General features: G+C 60.2%; 1 protein-coding gene across 7 annotated transcripts; it reads right to left on the bottom strand.

Moving 5' to 3' along the window:
* Window positions 1-7,237: 7,237 nt before the first annotated feature.
* Window positions 7,238-14,012, bottom strand: Kif12 (kinesin family member 12). 7 transcript variants are annotated; one of them, XM_047523714.1, is made up of 20 exons: window positions 13,854-14,011; window positions 13,693-13,758; window positions 13,524-13,602; window positions 13,271-13,398; window positions 13,099-13,174; window positions 12,621-12,755; window positions 12,320-12,455; window positions 11,505-11,596; window positions 11,173-11,329; window positions 10,470-10,588; window positions 10,286-10,390; window positions 9,854-9,901; window positions 9,635-9,737; window positions 9,457-9,547; window positions 9,169-9,255; window positions 8,786-8,876; window positions 8,569-8,712; window positions 8,023-8,123; window positions 7,820-7,935; window positions 7,238-7,591 (listed from the first exon to the last, which is right to left on the bottom strand). In XM_047523714.1, exons 1-20 carry the CDS (start codon window positions 13,898-13,900, stop codon window positions 7,452-7,454), a joined length of 2,061 nt encoding a protein of 686 aa, XP_047379670.1. In that variant the 5' UTR covers window positions 13,901-14,011; the 3' UTR covers window positions 7,238-7,451. The 7 variants fall into 7 exon arrangements, 6 of the variants coding, with proteins under 6 accessions (XP_047379670.1, XP_047379671.1, XP_047379672.1 ...); XM_047523715.1 differs by having other exon boundaries at window positions 8,608-8,712; XM_047523716.1 differs by lacking the exon at window positions 9,854-9,901 and having other exon boundaries at window positions 13,854-14,010.
* Window positions 14,013-16,093: the final 2,081 nt, after the last annotated feature.

The raw sequence follows: 16,093 nt of genomic DNA, 5'->3' as shown, positions 1-16,093 counted from the left end.
AAGCGGGGCCTGGAGCCTAGACCAGCTCCAGTCCCTGGAGCCTAGGGACACCGGGGACATTGGGTAGAGCTCTGACCAGAGGGTGCAGTCCAAGTTTAGGTCTCCTCTGCTAATGGTGGAAGGACACAGCAGGCAGGGTGGCCTTCCCTCCTGACCCCCAGGTCCTTGCCTCAGACGCTGGCCCTCCTCAGCCCCCAGCCCCAGCCTGTCCCCTCAGGGACACCAAGGCAGAGCTGGAGGTGGCAGAACTCAGGACCCCGTGTCCAGCAATGTGAGAGGGAATGTTCTTGCTGCCCAGTTATTTCTAGACTGTACTCATTCCCTTACCCTGTCCTAAAGAGCAAGGCCACCCAGAGATGGGACTGACCGGTGGCCATGGGGCGGGCCTCCCCTCTGGCTTAGGTTCTTTATCTGGCTGACATAAGGACTAAGTGATGGACATTTGTGAAAATGCTCCCTGAGAGTGCACCTTGAGCCAGGCGCAGTGGTGCACGCTTGTAATCCCAGGAGCCTGGGAGGCTGAGGCAGGAGGAAAGCCAGCCTCAGCAAAAGCGAGGCACTAAGCCACTCAGTGAGACCCTGTCTCTAAATAAAGTACAAAATAGGGCTGGGGGTGTGGCTCAGTGGTTGAGTGTCCCTGAGTTCAATCCCTGGTACCCACCCCCACCCCAAAAGAAGTGCACCTTGAGGGGCCCACATTGTCACAGGCACTTGGCACCACACAGGAAGCTGAGGGTTCAGGACTGGAATTGCACTGAGGAGCGAACCCTGCATGTCCACCAGGGGGCAGCAGAGAACTTCCAGAAAGCCCATGAGGATTTGTGCTCAGATTATTCTGTGCAAACCCCAGGCTGGGGACCTGAGCCTAGGCCCACACAAGAGCCAGTGTTCCAGCCCTGCCTTCCTTACTTCCTGGTGAGTGTAAAACGTTCAGCTGTTACCTTGCTCAGCCCCACCCTGGCTAGAGCTGGAGGCTGAGAAGGCCCCTTTAAAATAAACACAGAAAGGTCCTTGGGGAACTCTGCAGGGAAACAGAGTTACGTGCAATTGCTGCAGACCTGAATGATCAACTTAGTAAGCTCTCACTATCTGCCACGTCCTGTGCTGAGCTCCCAGCCGGTCTTCCTGACTTCTCTATTCAGGTTCTGGCTATCCTCATAGCCCTATTTTGCGGATAGGAAAATTGAGGCTGGGAGGCCAGGTGATGGGGTGTTGAAGATCACCCAGCCCGTGAGTTGCCATGCAAGCCCAGCACTGTCTCCCTAACACCCCAGGCACTCTGCTGGCCTCCCAGACATTCTCCCTGTAACAAGCAGGCCCTTCTGGCCATGTTCTTTTGGACCCGTGGAGCCGAGAGGTCTCCCGTCACTGGTCACTGTACTTTCCACGGCGGAAGGCAAGCGGGGGCGAGCCTGTCTCTCCCTTCCTCCGCCGAGGGCGCGGGACCTGCCCTACCAAGCTCAAGCCCTCTTTCTCCTTGGGGTCCAGTACTGCGCAAGGCACATGATGGATGCAGATTGACTTGGAACCAGAGGGAGAATTCGGGTCAGACCCCAGGAAGGGCCACCCACGTAGAAGACTGCTGATGGAGACTAGGAGATGGCGATCCACTCCTTGCAATGGCCAGCGAGTGAGTGACGAATGAGTGAATGGGCTACTCAGAGGCACTATTTAAAAAGCAAAGCGCTCTGGCTCTGAGGGGTCCACCTGGGTCAACGTCTTGGGGTTTGTGCTGTGGCCAGGAGCGGCCGTTCAGCATCACCCAGATGGCGAGCGGGCTGGACATGGTTGCAATCCCTGCTGCCAGTCTGAGTTTCACTGAGCGACTCATGAACCCGAGTCTTTCCTCCATCAAATGAACTGACCAGAGCTCATAGGATGCAGGAGATGAAATGAAAAGAAGCGTGTCACCTTCTTGCTCCTTGGAGAGAGCTCAGCTTAGCTGAGGGTACCCTTTTGCCATCTCGGGTTCATGATTGTAGGAACAGGTGGCTCAGCCTGAAGAAGCTGCTCAGAAAGGGGGACACTTTTGGAGTTCAGAATGGTTTTTTGTTTGTTTGTTTTTAGTTGTTTGGTTTTGTTTGGTACCAGGGATTGAACTCAGGGGCGCTTAACCACTGAGCCACATCCGCAGCCCTTTCTTAGGTTTTATTTAGAGACAGGGTGTCCCTGAGTTGCTGAGGCTGGCTTTGAACTCACCGTCCTCCTCCTCAGCCTCCCCAGTTGCGGGATTACAGGCGTGGGCCACCGCACCTGGCTTCAGAATGTTCTTAGAGCCAGCTGCCCTGGGGATGGAGGTTGGGGTCCAGGGTCCAGCTTCCTTTGCACCTTGAGGAAGGGTCCCTGAGAGAACTTCTGAAGACCTGGTGCAGGAAGGAGATGCAGGCGTCTTCCTGCACCTGCAGGCTGCCGGGTCTGGGCCTGCTGACCCCCGACTGACTGAGTGGACACGACCCAACATCCTCCAAAGGACTGAAACGACTTCTCCTGAAACCGCAAGGCAAGCGGGCTCTCTGGAAAGTCCCACTGTCCTTTCTTCAGTAAAGACAAGGGAATTTCTCCCCCTCAGCTGACTCGGAATGGCAGCGGGAGCCTTCCCTGGCTCTTCCCCGCCTGGCCACTGCTCTCGCTGGAAGAATGTGGGTCAGGAGGAACACCCTGTGGGAAGGAGCCAGCAGAGCTGAAATCTGTAAGAGGCAGAGTGCAGACACTGGCGCGATTCCTCCTGGCCGGCCGGGCATGGGGAGCGCCCCGAGCGCCGTCGTCAGTGGTGATAACAGCAATGACAATGAGCAATCTCTTAGCGGGCCGCGGGCCGGGGTCTCAAGTGTCTGAGGGTTCACTTCATCCTCACGTCCCCTGTGAACACTTAGCTCATCCCCACTTTACAGAGGAGGAAACTGAGGATAAAGAGGTCAACTCTCTCGTCCAGGATCCCACGGTTGGTAAGTTGGGCAGAGGAAGGCTAAGAAAGGAAGGGCGAGCCCGCCCCGCTGGAGACCACCCGGATGTCCTGCCGTGCCCCCCAGGGCTCTGCCCCCCAACGCCTCCCACTCTTCGGGTTCCAGCTCAGGCTGCACAGAGTCCTACTCCTGGGACCAAGTTACCTCATGGAGCTGGGGAGGCACCTAGGAGGCATCTTTGGGGCCTGGTTTTGCTGGGATGTGTGGGTGTGGGCTCAGGGGTTCCTAAGCCAGAGGGAACCGCTCCTCTAACCGCCTCGCGCTGCGGTCCCACGGGGTGGCAGTCCACACGGTGGTTGAGAGCACTTGGCCAGGAGCCAGACTGCTCAGGTGCAGATCACACCTCTGCCATCCACGGGCTTGGGCCTCTGGGCAGGTCCCTGCACCTCTGGATTTCCTCGCTGTATAAGGAAGCTCTCGACAGTACCCTTCCCAGAGTTCTAGAAATGAATGAGTTAGTGGCAGGTGCGGCGAGCAGCGCTTGGCCCCGCTAAATACTCTGTTACAGATTGCTAGTGCCCGGCCATCGCGACCTCCGTCCTTTGCTTTCCCTATGCCGCACGTGGTTAGCCGCTCCTTGCGAGCAGGCAGTGGCTCCAGGCCAGGCGGTTTGAGCTGCTCATACCTGGTAAGACCAGGCTGATCTTTATGAACAAGGGGCGATGTGAGCGGAGTGGAATGTAGCTGCTGGAGGAAGACCCTCTGCCCAAGTCAAAGCTCTTCCCCACTGGCTGCCAGGGGGCTGGGTCTATGGCATCGCAGGCCTGGGACCCAGGCCTCCCACCTCCGGTCCTGCTCTCCAGCGCCAGCCTAACCTTTCTGTGAGTTCCAGGAGCTGCTGCTCCTGATCCGCAGCAGGACCACACCTGCAGGCAACCTCGTCCGCCATGTTTGTGTGCTTAGGATGAAGGCAGATGTCTTGTTGGGACTTTGACAAGTTGAAAATGGAAAAGCCATTTAAGAAGATATAAAATAGACTATCAGGGGCTGGAATCGAATATGAACTTGGCAATGTGTTATTAGGCAAAGGGAAGAAAGACCCTGAGAAAACACAGGACCAGGTGGGGGGGGTGGCCAAAGCAGAGGGACGTTCTTTTGACAAGAGGGTCTCAGAACCCTCTCCCATTGACTCCGTCTCACGCCGTCTCTCTGGGGTTGCCCTATGAGGCCTCATGGACTTTTAAACACAAGTATTTGCCGGAGCTCTCTCCCTGAATCACACAGCAACACTTTCTTCACGCTACCTGCTCTACATTGATCAGAAGTTGGGGTCCCCAAGGATGTGGGGAGCCTGTCTAGGCATCCAGGTGACTTGGACTTTGTCAGGGTCCTAGGAACTCCTGAGTGGCATGCCCAGCCGCAGATTCCAGAGAATCCCTTCCAACTTCTAGACAGTGTTTTACAATTCCAGAGAGATCTTTAAGGAGTTGGAACTCTGGGAAACTCGTAGAGCCTCAGAATTCCAAGAGCTTCTCTCAAGTCCAGTGTCCCAAGGTATCAGAGACCTTCTTTGAAATTGGACCATTCTTGAGAACTACTACCTGTTTCAAGGGAACAAAGCATTGTCCCCAGGATCCAGCAATCTGCAGAAGGCTTGTGGCTTTTGGGGGTCCAGCGCTCCTTCCTGAGTGCACGAGTTCTCAGGAAGGGCCAAATGGACTTGAAGTCTTCATCTGGTACCTGGTACGTGAGCCCAGTGGAACTCCCAGGGTCTCAGGTGTCCTGGAAAAGCCCGGTCCTGGAGGGAGGATGCTCAGGGAGAGGTGGGCACGTGGTTCATGGGATGGGGCAGCAAAGGGCTGTTCTCCCAAGTCCGGGTCTCTCTTGGGGTTTTGCTGAGCTGCAGCATGAGCTGGCAGCAGGAACTGGGGGATCGTGGCCGCTCCAGGGGATCCGTCCAGACACAAGTGAGCCAGGCGGCCAGCCCCTGGGTGGTCCCCATGCATCCTCTCCAGGCCTCCCATCCTCTCATGCTGGGTGCCAGGCCTCCCCTGCCCGAGGCCAAGGACCTCCCAGCTGCAGGGCCACGAGGCAGCAAGACAAGGGCGCTGGCAGGGGGAGGAGCCGGCACGAGCTGCAGAGCCCCTGGAGCTGCCGTAGCTTCAGCCTGTCATGGCGGTCATCGGGCTCCCCACTTCGGGTCTCTGCACGACCGTCACCTCCACACAAGACCTTTCCAGAGCCTCGTTTGTAGAAGTGTGCCCCGCAAGCACAGCCCAGCCTGCTCTACCCTGCCCCACCGTCCCACACGCCAGGCGGAGATGTCACATCCGTCCTCTCCCGTGCCGTCTACGCTCTGTGATGGGGGCAGTTCTGAGCTGCCAAAGCAGGTTCTCAGCAGGTACTCGTCACATGAGCCCGAACGGCCAGTTCCCTCCAACGGTGGTGCTGCCGAAGCTTGCCATTGGCGAAGTCACTGCAGCAGGCAAGGCCTCCTGCGACGGACGTTCTCTCCAAATATCAGGGCGGCTCATCCCCATGACAGTTCTGCAAAGGGACTTCCTTACTCTGGACAATACGGTCACTCAGGCGCAGAGCAGTGACCTCGCTTGCCCAGCGCCACTCCCGATGAGAGACGCCAGGCTGGCACTTGTGTGGCTGAACCGCAGCCGGCCCAGCCTGGCTGGCTGGTTGTGTCTGCCATCGCCCTCCAGCCCCAGGCCTGCCTCAGTGGAACCTGGCCCTCCAGGGACACCTCTGGTGAACACCCCAATGCCCCGTCACAGTCACGCCTCCCAGCACCTGACCAGGGCTCCAGCCTGGCTGACCCTGCTCGCCTCGCTCCCAGGTCCCGCCACGCGTAACTCGGGAGCCAGGGGCCTTGCAGCTGAGGAGGTCCAGAGAGGCCCGGCAGCCTGTCCCCGTCACACGGCGCCCTCAGCACAGCCTCAAGGTCCCTTGTTTCCTTTGGGTTCTCACTGCCCTGGGGCCAATCCCGGGACCTTCCCGAGGTTCCTGGGCAGCGTGCTGGGGAGGGGAGCACAGGTCTTCCCCGGCCGCCTGGCACGGGGAGCTGCTTGGTCAGGCCACCGTGTTGCAGAGGTGGGGGACTCCTGCGGGCACTTCCACCTCGCTCCACATCCTCCCTGGCTGGCGTGGCCTGCTCCTCCCCTAGAGCTCACCGGGCCTATGGCCAAGGCTGGCCTGGGGACTTGCCCAGGCCCGGGACCCAGGTCTCAGTGCCCACCCAGAGGCCTAGCTCAGCACTGCCGGCTGAGGGGCTCACCTCCCCCCGTGCTGCTCTCCTTATCGGGCCCTGCACCCCACCACTCCGCCTTCCGGCATGGCCAGCCTGGTCTCAAGTCCCCTCCATGGCACCCCTTGGTCCTTGACACAGCCCAATTCAGGATGTGGCCCACTGAAAAATCTGGAACCTCAGAGGTCTCTGGGCCTTTGCCTCCCAGCCCGTCCACCCTCCCTGGCCAGCTGCTGGCCACCCCTTGGCAAAGCTTTCCTGACCCTCCACGATGGCTTATTGGGTGACCCTCCTTGGTGCCTCCACAGTCCCTGACCTTCCCCATCAGAGCACAGTGAGGTTGGAAATGCCTGTCTGTCCCCGCAGTCCGGGCTCCCCAGGGAAAGCCACCTTGTCCCGTGGAGGTCTCATGTGCAGCCTCCAGCTCCATGTGCAGGTGACCCGGGTGTGTGCTGAATGAAAGAACCATGTGGGCCTCAACGTCCCTGACTAAGCGGGACCCTGATGGCCTCGCGGCTTCCTGAGCTGAGCTCCTCCGGCTCCACCCCCGATCTCTCCCGCCATGGCTGGACTTCTCCATGACCACAGACCCAACCTCCTCCTGGGTGTTCATGCCAGGGATCATGCCATTCCTTGAACCCTTGATCCTCAGGAGCACTCACAGGACAGGAGCCGTGTCCCCCATTTAAGTGACTGAAAACCAGAGAGTGGTCCAGGAGCAGGAGGGCCTGAAGCATCCGAAGCCAGGCCTCCTGAGCCACCAGCACCAGGACCCGCAGCTGGCACAGAGCAAATGGGTCCCTTGCCTGCTCGCCCGCCCCAGCTCAAGCCTCCCCCAGGGAGACGTTCAACATCCCACCCCATGTCTGCCCAGTGCCGTGGCTGCCAGTGGCACACAGTAGTTGCTCAATTAAAACTAGTCTAGTACATGAAAGGGGAGGGAAGACTAGGACACCAGATCAGAAGAGGACACACATGGGAACCTGGAGTCCACGTTCCTGCTCAGACTCCCCAAGAGCCCTTCCCGTCTCAGATTCTCCCAAGAGAAGTGACCGACACACAGAACCAGGCCTGCAGCCGACACCTCTCTTTATTCATGCGTTTCATCACCCGTTGCCTGGCTTCTCAGGACGGTCTCATTTCAGGGGCAGCATCCTCTATCTGTCCCTCCAGACGTGCCCCAGCCTTGCCGGTGTTCTCTGCCCAGTCCACTGCAGGTGGAGTAGCCGCATCCCAGACCGGGGCGACCGAAGCTCTAGAGTGCAGAGCCAGCCCTTGGGACACGGCAGACTTCAGCAGGGAGGGAGGACGTCCTTCGGGCTCTGAGCACCCTTGCTGGCGGGTGGCTGGCCCTGGCCGAGTCGCAGGGAGCTGCCGATCTGGTGCCTGAGGGCCTCCAGTCTCTGGGCAAGGTTTGGGGCCCCGACCCCACCTACGGAGCAGTGAGATCGGAGGCTGCCCTGCCTGGGCCTCCCGTCAGGCCCAGAACCCCCTGGAGTAGCAGCTGCACCCTCCCCTACAGATTTCTGGGCCGTGGGGCCCTAACAAGAGAACTCCAAGGTTTGGAGCCAGAGAGGTCTGAGAAATCACTTCCAAACCCCCACCCCGCTCAGAGACGGAGCCTGAGGTGCCGGGCGCGGGCGCCCCTCCCCCTCTTCACCTTTCAGCACTGGCGTCTTCGGGGCCCCCACGGGCAGTGGGGGTGCAGAGGGCACCACCTCCTCCCCAGTCAGCGTCTCTGCCCAGCCTCGGGCCTGAGTCCAGTCGCCGTGGCTCCTGGCCAGGGCGAGCGGGTGGTAGCAGGGGAGGCTACCCTGCATCCCCAGGCTCCCCCCACTCAGACGGCCCCAGGGCTGGGCTCACCTCTCTCCTGGGCACTGGGCAGAGCCAGGGCTGCACGGGGGTGCCCAGGCGGGGGGCCGGGCAGACAGGGGCAAGCCAGCTGGGGCCGCAGGACCTGGCACCTAGAGGGAGACCAGAGCCCACACTTGGTCCTCAGCCTGCCTCTCTGGGTCCCACTTTCCTGGTGCTGGCTGTGACCCCTGGCCATGGTCGGGCCAGCACAACGGGTGGGGTCTGGGTCGCCTTCCTCTGTGGGCTGCAGGTGATTCTTGTGGCGCCCCGAGGCGGGGAGCCCGTGTCTAGGCTAGCTCTCAATCCTGGTGCCCATGGCTGGGAGCTCAGGGGAGGGTGCCGAGAAGCCAGCGGGCGCGAGCAGAAGTGAGTACACAGGTGGGCAAATGCGCCGGTGAAGGAATGAACCAGCGACCACCGAGTGTGCTCCCCAGACGGCGGTGGGAGGAGGCGGATTCCACGCCCCAGGCGAGGGCGCCCCAAGCCAGCCCTTCACCCACTTCGATGCAGACGGAGCCCAGGGATCCCTGGGGTCGGAGTCCCCTGGCCGCTGACCTCCAGATCCAGGTCTCCAGGCCTCCCAGCCTCTCCTACCTGCGGCAGGTGGTGCTCCCTCTGTGGGCAGGCCCAGCGGGCCAGAGGCGCTCGGCACAGAGGGCACAGGTGGCAGTAGGGACAGGAGCAGAGGGGTGGCAGTGCCTGCAAGAGGGCATATCAGTGGCTCTGTGGCATCCTAGCTCGTCACCCCTGCAGGCCGGGTGGGGAGACTCACGTGGCAGGGGGCGACCGGCACCATCAGGCAGGAACAGGGTGGGGCAGGGGCGGGGTCCCGCTGGTGGAGGGAGCGGGCGGACAGGAGGCGCCTGGAAGGGAGAGCCCGCGCTGCGCCTGCGGCCCCAGCTGCCCCGGCACCCTGGGCGGCCCCCAGGCCCTGCAGCAGACTCGAGGGGCGCTTCCTGGGTGCCCGGCCCCTCTCCCTGCGTCACTCATTAGTGCAGGCCCACCAGGTCCCACAATGTGGGCAGAGGAAACCCAGGCAGAGAGAGGTCAAGTGACTGTCCTGGCAGGGCTGGACACAGAGGTCATCTCGCTAAGCCCCTCCGTCCCCAGCTGCCCGGGTCCCAGGTCCTCTCCCTGGGCCCTGGCCCCGCTCACCTCTGCAGCTCGAGGACCTGCTGGGAAAGGACGCGCTGCTCATCCCGGGCCAGGTCCCGGCTACTCTGCAGCTGGCTTATTTCTTTCCTGGGAGAGGACAGGCCCCAGAAGGTGACAGGGGCAGGGATGCCGGGGCTGTCAATCAGGCCCCACTCACTGCAGCCAAGCACCTGCTGTAGGAAACTGGGGGGACCCGGAGCCAGGGACCAGGAAGGGCAGCATCTTGGCCGAGGCAACCTGGCAGGGAGGGGAGGGGGTCAGAGTCCCCTGGCCGGGGCTGGGCTGTACCTGAGCCTCTCGTTCTCCAGCATGAACTCCTGCAGCATCCCATAGAGGTTCCGCTGGGCCCAGGCCACCCGGGCCTCGCGGAGGGCTGGGCCTGTGTGGGAGGGAGAGGTAGCGAGACCCACGGGAACAGCAGACTCAGGCCTTATCCACACCCACCTCCACCCCAGGGAGCGCATACCCTTGGGGTCCATTTGGTCCAGCTGGAGCTGCAGGCGACGGTTCTCCTCCTGGAGCTGTAGCATCTCAGTCTCCAAACGCTGGGGCTGCTTTGCCACAGGGGACTACAGAGAAATAGGCCCAGAGCTGCCCTTTAAGGTTGTACAAGTTGTGCACTGCATAAGACCTTGCAGGTATGGGGAGTGAGTGGGGCCTAAAATCCAGTCCATGCTTCACTTGCCAGCCTCGCACGCTGCTGGAGCGAGCAGGCAGCGCACACTGCGTCATCCTGAAGGACCCCAATTGGAGCTGACTTAGCTTTAAGTTCAGCTCCAAACTCATTTCTGTACCAAAGGCCCAGATCAGACCCCCAAAATACCCCGGATCAGACCCAAACTCAACTCATACTAAACCATGATGCCGGCTGAGATCCTGGCTAGACCCTGGGTCATATCCCAACTCACACTCCAACCCCAGGCCTGCCCAAAGCTGGCTAGGACCTTGGCTGGGACCCTGGCCCCATCTGCCCAACCATGACATCATTTCCAGGACGCCAGCTCACTCTGACTCTGACGGTCCCAGATTTCCGCCTGAGGCAGCTCAGGCTGCAACTACCGCCTGCTGAAGAGGGGCCATCTCCCCTGCCCGTCCCTCCACCTGGGAGCCCTCTCACCTTGGGGGCCTGAGGCCGGGTGGTGACTCGCTGGGCCCGGCTTGCATATCGCAGGGTGCTGAGAGTCTCAGGGAGGCACTGGGCTGAGGGGGACACGCAGGCCACCTGGGAAGGACCCCCTGAGTGCTCCTCCCTGGGAGCCCCTCCCCCAGGCCCTGCCCTCCCAGCCAGGCCCCTCGGGTACCATGAGGGTGACCCCACGCCCCCCCAGCGAATCCGCCAGCAACTTGGTGAGCTTGCTGTCCCGAAAAGGAATGTGGCTCTGCTTCCGCTGCGGGTCCAGCAGCAGGGAGATGCAGTGGCCTAGCGGGGAAAGCAGGGTCCAGAAAGGTGACACCGAGGCACATGGCTGGGTGCCGCAGAGCCAGGAGCTCTACCCGACCCAGGCGACTCTCAAGCTCCGTCCTCCACCTGATCTCACTGCTCACTCAGACTGGTCTCCACAGCCAGCCTGGGGCTCCTGAGAGCCACCCGAACCCCCGTGCCTAGCAGGCTCTCGGCACTTGGTAGGGACCCAGGAAGTTTCTAATCGATGGCTGAGTGAGCACCTCCCATGCGTGGCACAGGGGGTAAGGGTCCAGGGCCCATAAACTGGGGTGGGGACACAGGTGCACTCCGCTCCCTTAGTGGGCCTCAGTCTCCCCAACTCAACGTCTCCGAAGTGAACAAGCATCTCCTAAGTTAGACTGTCACTCCAGAGACCCTTAGAGTTTACAGACTTCGAGAAGAGAAGTTAGGACTGGGCTGGGAGAGGCCTCGATCTTCCGGTGAGCTCCCAAGCCCCCCCGCCCACATGCATTACGACTTCTCTGGTCCCCATGTGGGCAGCTGTTGGCAGATGCAGAGGAGGGATGCAGGAAACCAGACTGGCAGCCCCCAGGTCTCACCCAGGGCCAGCAGGCTGCGGTTGATGCTGTTGGCTTCCAGCATCAGCTCCCCACGGGATCCTGTGGCTGCCACCTTCTCACTGCCAGCCAGGTCCACAAAGCACAGCTTCCCACCAGCAGGGGGCTCCCCGGGGTCCATGGGAGGCATCTGCTGGGGCTGGGGGACCAGGGCTTGGTGAGGACTGGGAGGGACCATCCCTATCAAAGTCACAGGTTGCCAGGTCAGGAGTTTGCACCGCCACCCCACCTCCTGCACACACCCAAGCTGGTTACACAGAGGCCGACCCTTGCTATGCACACTGGGCCAGCTCCTTCCCCAGCCCGGCACTCACGGCTGGGCGGCCTATGTAGAGGGTGAGCAGGGCGTGGCTTCGGCTGGAGGCCTGGTTCAGGGTGTGGGCTGATTTCCTTCTCCGGCTGAGACCTGGAGGGGAAACCATGAGGAGCTGCACTTGGTAGAAAGAGAAGGTCATTGCCAAGGAAGACAAGAGAGCAAAGGCTCCCGGGCAGGGGCCAGGCGTGCAGAGCAGGGGCAGGAGAGGTGTTTGGGGAAATGATGGGATGTTGGGTCTGGCTCTAGCACAGACAAGTGTAAGCAAAGGAGAGAGAACGGAGCAGAAGAATGGCGTCACCCTGACATTTCATACACATCTCTCCCACTGACATGCAGGAGAGGAGAGAGAAGCGGAGGCAGAGGTGAGCTGAGAGGAGAGGCAGAGCTGGGGCCAGGACCAAAGTCCCAGCGCCCGCGGTGCCTGCCAGAGAAGCGAGGCCTCATAACTATTCTCAGGATGAAGGGATGAGGCTGGAAGAAGAGGGCCTACCAGCCTAGGACAAGAGGCTCTACCTCTAGGGGAGGGGAGGTTCTGGAGCCTACAGGGGTGTGGTTTGGGGCGTGGAGAATGGGCTGGTGGGGGAGTCTGGAGGTGGCAAGAAAGAGGCCTGACCCAGTTGGAGGCTTGACCTGCCAAGAGGTCTGGGCTGAAAGGAGTTTGGAAGGCACAATCCCAGGCCTTAGGGTGGAGCTGGGGACATTCTTGGGCCGCGTCTGAGTTGTAGATTTGCTAGTCCTTCTCCTCCATCAGAGTCACTCTGGGGGCAGCTATGGGCAGTCCCCACCCCAGAGCTGCCCTGCAGAGGGGCACACCCATCTGAAGAAGGTCCATCAGGGTCTCCAGACTGCGGAACTCCACCACGCGCAGCTGCTCCACGTGGAAGCCCCGGGTCTTATTCCAGCGAACAGGGAGGGGCCGGGGAGACCCCAGGCTCAGCAAGTCCCGAACCTGGGAGACCAGGGAGGAGGGGAAGGGCAGGGGTTCCTCTGATTCTGCGGTTCACCCACCCAGCCCTTCTTGACAACAGTTCCCTCTTCCCCTTCTGCCCCTTGACGCGGGCTCCTTTGGAAAGCCACGCGCCTTCCGGACTCCTTACATCCTCCTTTCCCCTACCTGCTCATTGTAGATCTCCAGGTAGGAGGCGCGGAGGGTGACTGGGACACCCAGATGCTGCACGCGGTCTAACAGCCAGGCGAAAGTCCTCTGCATGATGCCCTCCAGGCTGGGGGGTACAGGCACCCCCTCCCCCTGGGGGTAAAACCCGCTGAACCTAGGGGCTGGCTCCACAGCGCAGCGGCTCGGCGGGAACTCCCTTCTTACAGGGCACCTACTGTGCGCCAGGAACCGTGCCCGGTTCCGACAAAATATCTCATTTAATCCCCACTATCCTTATCAGTTTTTTCATCATTTCCAGAAGAAGAAACTGAGAGCTAGTTAAGTAAAGGGGTCACATATGGAACCCAAAGGCTCCAAATCGGGCAAGTCCCTTCTCTCTAGTCCTCAGTTTCCCTGTCTGCAAATAAATGGGGCAGGGCCTTCCCGCCCACCAACCCCGACCCTCGAGGGCTCGGTGGGCGCCCGCCTGGCACACCTGGGGCGGCGGTCCGGTCAGCGTATAGGTCTTGCCGGAGCCCGTCTGGCCAAAGGTGAAGACGGTGCAGGAGAACCTGCGGGCGGCAGGGCGCGGCTGAACTCCAGGCCGGCTGGGGCGGCGGGCTGGGCCGGGGCGGGAGCCCAGCCGCCAGCAGCCGCGCGCCACTCACCCGCGCAGAGCCAGCTCGCCCAGCCGCCGCACGCCGCACGCCCGGAACACGTCCTCCTGCGTGCGTGCCCCGTCCAGCACCGCGCCGAAGCGGAACGCCACGTCGGGGCCCCCGCCCGGGGGGCTCACCTGGGGAGGAGGGGCGGGGCGCTCTGGAGAGGGCGGGACGCTTCGCGGGAGGGAGGAGCCTGGGGCCGAGTTGCTGGGGAGAGGCTGGTGTCCTGTCAGCAGGGCGGGCGGGAGCGGTTTCTCACCTGCAAAGTCCGGGTCCCCGAGCAGTGCAGTGCGGTCTGCTCCCCTCGACGCAGCTCGGCCGCGTTCATGGGACGCACCCTAGGATTCCAAAGGGGCTCAGATGGTCCATCCTGATACCTCCGGCGGTCCCATCTTCCCCCGGGTACCTCCTAGTCACCCTATACCCACCTGAGCACCACTTGGATGGGCGTTTCCGGCCTCTCTGACCCCTGCTCCAGATTCCACGCAGGGTCCCTGTGGCAGCAACGTGAGTTACGGTCCCTGCGCCCCGCGCTGTCTGCTAGGCGCGGCGTTCAGGGCGCCTGGAACAGTCCCCAAGCTCTGCTTACCCGTCGGGAGAGCCACGCTCCTCCATGTCCTGCTCTGCGCTGGGCATTGGCTCCCCCCGAGTCTGCTTCCTTTCGATCTCCAATACCCTCCCTTCTCTACCACACGGGGACTGTCTACACACCTTACATTCCCGCCCCCATCCCGCCGACGCAGGCAGTCATCCATCCGTAAAGACTCCGTCTGCCCAGGGCAAGCTAGTTAAAGATTTACCCACCCCCACCACTGTAGCCGGGAAAGTCCCAAGTTAGGGGCCCCCATAGTTAGCGGGTTCTGAGTCTGAGACCTCCCTTACTCTTGGCCAGTCCCATCAGCAGGGACCCAAGGGGTCACCTAGCCTAGCCTCCTTTGTGCACAAAGGGACAGGACATCGGGATGTGAAGGACTCAATCAAATCCATAGAACTGGACTGAGCAGAGCCTACACAGGATTGTCCCTCCGGCCTCTCTCCCAACAATTCCAACTTTTTCTCGGTTCAGCACACAGGGAGAGGAGGGGCTTGGGCAGCAGGGAGGGGCCCTGGTCTCAGTCAGCTCTAGGGAGGTCCTGGCTTCATGTTGCTGAGCTGAGAGCAGGTTTCCATCATCTAGTTAAACATTGGAGCACCTTCCTCTGTAATGCCAAGGCTAATCCAAGGCCAGCGCACTGTTTAACTTTCCCGGTCTGACTTCTGAGAGCAGCAGAGATGTCTGTGAGTGTGCGCAGCCTGGGCAACTGCTCATTCTGTTCCAGTCTCTTGGCTGGCCACCAGGGCAGAAGAATCTTGAGCAGAACTGCCCCTCCTAGCCCCCAGCTGGCTGAGGGGACAGAGAACAATCCAGTGTGCAGGGCCTTTGGGGGAGCTCAGAGGCCGATAGGAGCTGAGCACCAGGAGATAAGGGTGCTCCAGGAAAGGACACTTGCTTCAGGAAGACACCAGTGGAGTGTGGAAATGTGTGTGGCAAGGAGAGGTGGTTTGAGGCGACCCATTTCATGGAGGGAACATCAAGGAGCCAGGCTCACTCCTCAGGTTGGCATTAGTAGTAGTATTGTCACTGACTGCTCCGTATATGTGTTCTCTGAATATTTCCATAAACTCCTCTCCCCCTAAACACGCAGTAGGCTGAAAACCCTAAAATCCACCCACTCTTTACTGGCACGAACAGTTAACTCTCAAAGCCACATTTCTAGAACACTGGCAATCCATGCATGGGAAAGTCACTTGATGTTTTAGTTACAGGATCCTCTGGCTGGCTGTACAGGGAGGGGACTGTAGAGCAAAGAAGCAGGGCCCCCAGCTCTGCCACTAACTTGGCCACTGAGCCGGGACCTCCCTTAGCCTGGCTCCTTCCTGTGGACAGGGGCGAGTGATACCCCTCCTAGTCTACATGGTTGTTTTGAGAGTTCAATGAGACAGAATCGAAAGTTATTCATACATGGTAAAGAATCCCTACAAGCATAAAAATCCCTAAATGATCTTCTAAATGATCTTCTTTCAATTTCTTGAATCCCGAGGTGGATCGGAAAAGAATTACTGTCCCTGTTTCTCAGATGAAAAAAACAAAAAGGAAAACAGGCAGGCAGGGGAGCCCTCCGAGGAGAAGGTAGTGCTGCACAGCCAGCAGGGGTGTAAGCCACACACTGCAGCTGAGGTCCTGAAGCCGGCTGTGGAGGGGGTGGCTGCTGTTTTACAGCTGTAACTCCAGTAAGTGAACAAGTTGCATCTTTAAATGCGCTCGGGATCGTTAAGGACCATTGGGCATTCGCTTCTTGGTGGGCACTGGGTTAGTCAGATGGCCGCCCTTGCTCAGACAGCTGTGAGACGAGCCACCAAGTGCAGCTTGACAAAGGTGCAAAGACAAGATAAGTGTCTGCTGGGGGTGTGAGGGCTGTTCCGAGGGGGCTTTGCACTAGGTGTTCCGACCTGGATCAGAACGTGTGCATCCTCGGAGGGCACAAGCAGGATTCTGTTCCTTCCTGCTCTCTAACAGCACGTGCAGACCTCGCTACCCTCAAATTAAGCCTTCACGAGCAAAGGTGTTTTTTTAAAAAAATGTTTAGTTGTACATGAACAATACCTTTATCTGTATATTTATTTTATGTGGTGCTGAGGATCGAACCCAGTGCCTCACATGTGTAGGCAAGAGCTCTACCACTGAGCCACAACAGCCCCCCCCCCCAGCAAAGTTTTTTCTGCCTTCTCTGCGTGCCGGGCTTCCTGGCCCTTGAGATCCTGAGTGAACAACACAGGCCAGAATCCCCG

Source organism: Sciurus carolinensis, chromosome 14, assembly GCF_902686445.1.
Source record: "Sciurus carolinensis chromosome 14, mSciCar1.2, whole genome shotgun sequence".
Taxonomy (NCBI): Eukaryota; Metazoa; Chordata; class Mammalia; order Rodentia; family Sciuridae; genus Sciurus; species Sciurus carolinensis.
Note: the sequence above shows the minus strand (reverse complement) of the source record. Positions and strands in the feature narration are given on the sequence as shown.

Excerpts from the sequence above, each read along its gene's own strand:
- Kif12 (XM_047523714.1), bottom strand. The coding sequence starts at position 13,900 with ATGCCCAGCGCAGAGCAGGACATGGAGGAGCGTGGCTCTCCCGACGG. Across the intron at positions 13,603-13,692 it reads CCCATCCAAGTGGTGCTCAG|GGTGCGTCCCATGAACGCGG; the intron begins GTGGGTATAGGG and ends TTGGAATCCTAG. Across the intron at positions 9,256-9,456 it reads CTGGAGAACGAGAGGCTCAG|GAAAGAAATAAGCCAGCTGC; the intron begins GTACAGCCCAGC and ends GTCCTCTCCCAG.